Here is a 7,109-nt window from a genome sequence, read left to right as displayed (position 1 = left end):
GTGTAAATCAGATGTGTCAGGTTTACAGAACACACCATGTGAATGCCCCAGTGACCCCAGTGACCCAAGTGACCCCAGTGAACCCAGTCACCCCGACTGGTCCCATCAACAAGCTGAACTTCCAGACATGAGAAAGGTTCTCTGTCTCTGCACTAATCCAGGTAGCTGCTGGGTTTAGATTTGGACAAAATAAAAATACCGTATTTCCCCAGTTAATCGTCCGGGCGTTTAATACACAAAATCAACTTGGACCCCGGCGTTTAAAAGAACCAGGCGGCTATTCGCTGCAGGCCTTTATTTATTTTTGCACAGACCTGCACCAGGCCATTATCGTGATGACAGCTACTGTCCAACAGATTTACAGTCGGGCAATTTAAGATTACAGAACACCCTTTTTTTCTAACGTTAGCTAGCGCTCTTATTTTGACAGAAAACAGAAGTGCCGCACAGTTACTGTGCAGCTAACTGTTTACTTCTGCAAAAATAAGGTGAATAGTCTTATTTTGGGTTTACCTCAATATAATGCAAATAATCGCCCCGGCGGTTATTCAGGTGGGTGTTTAATACGCAAAATGCATGCAGACCCCAGGCGTTTATAAGAACCAGGCGGCTATTTGCGGCCGGGCGATTAATTGGTGAAATACGATAAGTAAAAAAATAAATGGTGAACCTGCACGGACTATATTACTGACAAACATCACTATTGGGGCTTTTCCACCTGTACCTACTCGGCTTGACTCGGCCCGACTCGGCTCGACTCGGCTCGGTTTGAGAGCTTTTCCATCAGGTGGTGGTTCCTGGTAGCAGGTCCCATTTTAGGACCCACTCGGCCGGGGCTCTAGGCGAGCTGAGTCGAGCTGAGTCGAGCTGAAATGTGACGTAAACGCCGTGCAGGCCACTGATTGGATGGGGAGCGACGACACATGAGAGCGACTCCTGCACGAAAACCAGAGTCGAGCTGAGTAGGTGCTCGTGGAAAAGCGCTATAGATCAGCTGACAGAAGAAACCACTCTGCCCTCAGAGAGTGAAGCAGCAGCAGTTTGCTGCTCTACATACGAGCCTTTATAAGTGTTAGAGCAGTGACGTGCAGCTGCTGCGATAAAACCCTCCTGCTGGTTAAACCTGCATGAAAACTCAACGTCATCACAGCCAAGAAAACTTTCATTCACGTTTAATGGAGCAGCTGAGCCTCAGAGCACGACTTTTCAGATGAAGAAGAAACAGGCAGCAACAAGGCCACCTGAAGCCATTCATTCTCCTCTCTGAGAAAAACACTGTAAACTCACAGAGTCAACACTAGGTGGCACCAAGCTGCCGGGTCACCAGCAGCACGCCGTGTTTTCTTTGTGGATTTAAAGGACAAGGGACCCAAACAGCGAAAAACAGATTACTACATTAGTTACTGCACACAAATAATCTGATTACTGCAGCTCCTCACTTAGCAGGTCCCTGGCCCTGACACCAAGATAACAGAATACAATAAAACCTCATGGAAACCACACACACACACACACACACACACACACAACAGCACAGTAACTATAATGAGGTCTGACAAGTGGAACCGTGTGGATCCACTTAAACATCTTGTCTTCAAACATTTCGTTCTTTTCAGAATCAGGACCGGAAATTTTATTGATCGCCGAGAGGAATTAAATGATAAGAAATAGAAAAAGAATTAAGAAATTTAAAAATATCATCATAAATACATCAATCAGAAATATCCTCAGTCTCTGTTGGTGTTGTATTTAAACTGATCTGTTACACCCATTTTGTTTGTAATGAGTTTGTCTTCTCCCAGTGAGACTCGGCGCTCTCTGAAAAACTTCTCCTCCTGTATTAAACTCCTCAGATCGCCAGGAAGGTCGGCTGCCGAACCACCAACGAGGAAGAGATGCTGACGTGTCTGAGGATGAGCGACCCGGTCGGCCTGACCATGGCCGGGAAGCTGAACCTGCTCCAGCTGGGCAGAGGTCAGCCACGTCTTCATACCCTCACAGCTAACTCCTCTTCCTCAGGTCTCCTGCCTCCTCTGGGCAGTGACGTGTCTCTGCATCAGCGTCCTGCATCCACAACACCAAACGGATCGGCCCAGCACAGCGCCACCAACAGGCCAGAAAGCCCCAGCAGTCAAGCAGCGACGTCTCACACATCAAACATCACACAGACGGAAGAAATAACAGCACGCCATGTCACCAGTGTTAGAATATAGGATATTATTGCATTAACAGCGGATGGCACGGCAGGTAAACCGCAGTCTGTGTCCGCAGGCCCGGTCTTGGACCTTCTGGAACTTTCCCCGGTGATAGACGGCGACTTCATCCCCGACGAGCCCAGCAAGCTGTTCCACAACGCTGCCGAGTTCGACTACCTGGCCGGGGTCAACAGCATGGACGGCCACCTGTTCGCCGGCATCGACGTCCCCTCCATCAACAGGAGACGAGCCAACACCACCGTGTGAGTAGCTCAGCCTTTACAGCCCAGCAGGGAACTAAAACTGAGCTTTCAGTTGTTGTATCATCTGAGGATCGACCAACATTCAGTTTTCACGGCCGATATGGATTATTAGTAATCCGGGACGCTAATAACAGGTATTAAGGGCCCTATCTTGTGCCACCCGCTATCCGCTGCCACGACCCGCTACCCGCAAATTGCGGATTTAGGAGCTTCCGCTATCCCTAAACGGTATCTTGTGCCACCCGCTACCCGCTCTCCGTTATGCCGACTGCATCATTTGCGCCTGGAGGTGCGTCGTGGGCGTGTTTCATACGCTATCCCTAAAGTTGCTATCTTGCGCACACACTTTAGGGATAGCGGATAGCGGGTGGTCCTGACCACCCGCTATCCGCTTTCCCTAAAGTTTGGGCTGTTAGGAGAGCGCGCCCAGGCGGCTTCAATGCGCGCCCCGACGGAGCCTCGCCACGCACACGGTCGGACTGATACCGGGACGCCACCGGAATGGACTGAGTATATTACTCATATAGACTGTTTAGAGGAAAGACTGTTTTAATTGGACACTTACCCCAGCACGTTTTATTGTTTTATCATAAGCCAGCAGCTGTGCTATATTTTTATTATTATTTTAATATTGTATTTGCCCAATCTACCTTGTCAATAAATTAGTTTACACATAGTTCCACCTCTGCCTCTTGTGTGTGTGTGGTGTGACCCGGGGATTTTACTCAATCAGTACAACCTTGTGACACGTCCACTTGGACACATGTGGCTCCACCTCCCGAATTAACTCGCCTATAATATAATATATCATATGTATATATATATATATAGCCAACTTGCTTTAGCCTCAGTAGAAGCCCTGAGAAAATCTACCTCCCTCTCTCCATCGCGGGTTTAGGATTTAGGATTTAGGATAGCGCATCCTGCCCTTAAAGGCAATGGCATCTGGCACACTGGTTGGTTTAACTGGCGTAACGCCCAAAACACGCCTATTCATAATATAGCGGGTAGCGCAGGTGTTTTGCGGATAGCGGGAGGTGCACAAGATAGCAATTTTACGGGGGAACGCCTCTTCCTAAATCCTAAATCCGCAGATAGCGGGTTTAGGGAGTCTGGCGCAAGATAGGGCCCTTAGGGTCGATACTGATTTGTAGTAAATTTGAAAATCGCAGTGTCAAAATTTACTGTATTAAATATGCCAGTGCAAACATTGCTTTGAATTAACAAATGTTTAGTTGACTTTGTTATATATGTAAACACAGACAAAGCAAAATATAAATAAATAAATAAATAAATAAAAATTACTGAATAAATAACAAGAAAATTACAAAAAGTTATTACGTTTGTAAAAGATTTGCAGAACATAACTTGGAAATCTGGAAAAGAAAACTATCTCTAATGATTAAAATGATATCTTTAAAGGTCAGATCAGTGATGCTGCATCAGTTTTTGACTTTTTGTCAAACTAAATCAAATATGAATCCAGTGAAGAGGGAAATGAAAACTGTAACCATATTATCACAAAACGTGAGGCGGAGTCTGACTGGTTTTCAAAGCGACCATCATGTCAGTCAAAATTATGAAACTGATTACTGAAGGATTCTGAGTGTCAGCCCTGATAAGCAGCCGGGGCTGAGAGCCGGTCGCTCTGCAGTGTCATGGGCACTGAAGCCGCTAAACGAGCCAGGTGTTCTGACGCTCTGCCGTCCTCAGCGAGCAGGTGAAGGAGCTGCTGGCCGGTCTGACCAAACAGAAAGGAGGCGTGGCCGTCGAGTCGGCCTACGGCGCTTACTCCGCCCACTGGGGCTCCGCGCCGTCGCAGGAAGTGGTGAAGAAGACCGTGGCCGACATTGAGACCGACTTCCTGTTCCTGGTCCCAACTCAGATCGCTCTGCAGCTGCACGCCAACCACACCAGGTGAGCTGGGATTGGTCCGTCCTCCAGGGCCTACAGACGGTTCAGGTGCTCAGAGCTCATTAAAGTTAAAGTGGAAATAATGAGCTGCATTTTTTTAAATTTCCAACTTCCATCTGGTACATTATTTGTCGTTCTTTGTAAAGTTTGATTACTATTGATGATGATGAGGGATTATTTTTGCAATATGAAAATAAAAAAATGTGTTCTTTTTCCTTATTCTTTTCCTCAAATTCTGACACTGAAATCATAATTCTGTTTTTGTTTTTTTTTCAGAGAATTGTGAGTGGGATGTTTTAATTTTTTCTTCCTGCGGCTCTACTCCTCTTCCGTAGTTTTGCGATATTATTATTGTATGTCGATGATGGTCCACTCTATGCTTCTAAACTGGGGGGTCGGGGTAGTCAGGATGTGTGTTTTTGCTCACTGTCGTCGTCCTGGCTGTTTGTCCCTCAGCGGAGCCCATACCTACTCCTACCTGTTCAACATGAAGACTCGTATCCCAGGATTCCCGAGGTGGGTGGAGGCGGAGCACGCCGAGGACTTGCAGTACGTCTTTGGGAAGCCGTTCTCCACGCCGGTGGTCTACCTGCCGCGGCACCGCGACCTGTCCGGCTACATGATCGCGTACTGGACCAACTTTGCCAAGACCGGGTACAGCACACCAACGCCAACGGCAAACAGACTTCACACGCACCGCGCTCGCACTCATAATAACATTTAAAAAGATGACATAACAAGATAAAAAGAGCAGTCCACACAAAACCCTTTTTAAACTATAAAAATGTATTAGGCCTGAAACTCGTGGTCATTTGATCAGTTAGGACTAATCAGTGATCAGTGACTGACTTTGGGCTCTGATCATTTCCCATGAGACTTTATACGCTAAACGATTCAGTGATTAATTAAAACATTTTATTTTTTGATAGATTAATCAACATTTTAAAAGTTGCAGGCCTGCAGTCGACAGTCGAACCTGCTGGGGTTTCTGGTATCCTCAGGAAATCTGACGCAGCTTTTATCTTATATTTTATGTTATTACTCAAACCTGGTGCAGAATTATTTAAAATGTTTTTAAAAAATATAATGTGTGTGTGTGTGTGTGTGGTGTGTGTGTGTGTCCTCACCAGTGATCCCAGTCAAGGTGGCAGCAGGGTTCCAGTTCCCTGGCCGGCCTTCAGCACAACCCACCGCCCCTACCTGCTGATCAACCACAAGATCAACAAGAACTCAGTCAGGTGAGGAACCCCGTCCCGTCCCGTCCCGTCCTGTTCTGTTCTCTCCTGTTCTACAGAAACGATTTGTTCTAGCTTGTTTAAATAGAACAGAAATGTGTGTGTGTGTGTGTGTGTGTGTGTGTGTAGCTTTGACCTGAGGCAGCAGTATGTTCAATACTGGACTGAGACGTACAGCCGCCTGCCGACTGTGGTCTCTGAGGAACTGGACGCCTGAGCGGCTCACACCAAACAGAACCAGACGGAACCAGACAGAACCGGACAGAACCAGACAGAACCAGACAGAACCAGAAGGAACCAGACGGAACCGGAAAGAATCGGACAGAACTGGATGCGTCTCGCTCCTGATTGTCCCTCATGTCTCTCTGAGGTTTTCAAAATAAATGAATAAATGAGCTGGAATTTGTGATTTGAGCGAAGAGCAAACCACCACCACACACACACACACACACACACACACACACACACACACACACACACACACACACACACACACACTAGAGTTCTCATCGGGCCTGAAAATTAAGACCCGACCCGAACCGGGCCGGACTGGGCCAGCCCGAGGCCCGACCCGACCCGACTAATTAGCCGAACTTTAGGCCTGACAGCCCGATAAAGCCCGAAAAAAAAAAAATCGCCAAATTTGCCATTATTTAGCAGAGCCGGTCGGCCGCGGCACCGGGGCACCATCAGTCTGCATCAGGCGGGCCGGCCGCCGCACCGGCCAGCATCAGGCAGCTCACCTGTCAGATCCGGCAGACCTGACGGGTGGGCGCGGTACCGGACGGTGCCGCGGCCGGCCCGCCTGATGCCGACTGATGGTGCCGCGGCATGTGCGGGTCAATACGGTAGTCTAGAAAACTGGCGATTTTTTTTTTTTTCTCGTGCGCCCCCAAGTAGATTGCGCCCTGGGCAGTTGCACTGCCCATAGCAGAAACCGTCCCTGCTGCCGAGTCTGCCAGCACAGCGGGATGCTGCTGCAACTCTCTCTCACTTGTTTGCGCTGCGCTCGCACAGCTGGTTGTCTGTCTGTCACTGAAAGTTTAGCCTCCAAATCCAATCCAGTCCCTCACTCTCTCCACCAGTCACATAAAAATGAAACGTCATAATCAATAACACAACACATAATTCTATTTTTTTATTAAAAAAAAAAAAAAAATCCCCACAGAACCCGACCCGACCCGCCCAATTCACGTAAACTTTAGGCCCGGGTCGGGTTCGGGCAGAATATGAGAACTCTAACACACACACACACACACACACACACACACACACACACACACACACACACAGACCCAGCTGACTGGCTGACGTTAGCTAGCGAGCTAACTAGCTGGTCAGTGTAACTAGTTGCTCCATCAGGAAGCTCAGGGGCCCCCAGGTGAAGAGCGTTAGTCTCACCTCTGCATTACAGGTGTGAGCAGGTGTGATGAGGGACGCGCTCCACCAGGGCACAGGCCAGTTAAAAAAAACATCCCACCCCCCAGTACACACACACACAC

The 7,109-nt window shown here is 48.1% G+C and overlaps 1 protein-coding gene across 1 annotated transcript in view; it reads left to right on the top strand.

Moving 5' to 3' along the window:
- Positions 1–5,927, top strand: part of LOC115365033 (bile salt-activated lipase-like) — a 16,932-nt gene extending 11,005 nt beyond the window's left edge. The window contains exons 9-14 of the mRNA XM_030059745.1: positions 1,854–1,974; positions 2,272–2,458; positions 4,172–4,375; positions 4,829–5,026; positions 5,503–5,610; positions 5,737–5,927. Of these exons, the coding sequence (XP_029915605.1) occupies positions 1,854–1,974; positions 2,272–2,458; positions 4,172–4,375; positions 4,829–5,026; positions 5,503–5,610; positions 5,737–5,824 (906 nt within the window). The 3' untranslated portion in view covers positions 5,825–5,927. The remainder of the gene's footprint in view (positions 1–1,853; positions 1,975–2,271; positions 2,459–4,171; positions 4,376–4,828; positions 5,027–5,502; positions 5,611–5,736) is intronic.
- The last annotated feature ends 1,182 nt before the right edge of the window (positions 5,928–7,109 follow it).

This window comes from Myripristis murdjan, chromosome 9 (assembly GCF_902150065.1).
Source record: "Myripristis murdjan chromosome 9, fMyrMur1.1, whole genome shotgun sequence".
NCBI classification, from domain to species: domain Eukaryota; kingdom Metazoa; phylum Chordata; class Actinopteri; order Holocentriformes; family Holocentridae; genus Myripristis; species Myripristis murdjan.
The sequence above is the reverse complement of the archived record's forward strand: the minus strand, read 5'-3'. Positions and strand labels throughout refer to the sequence as shown.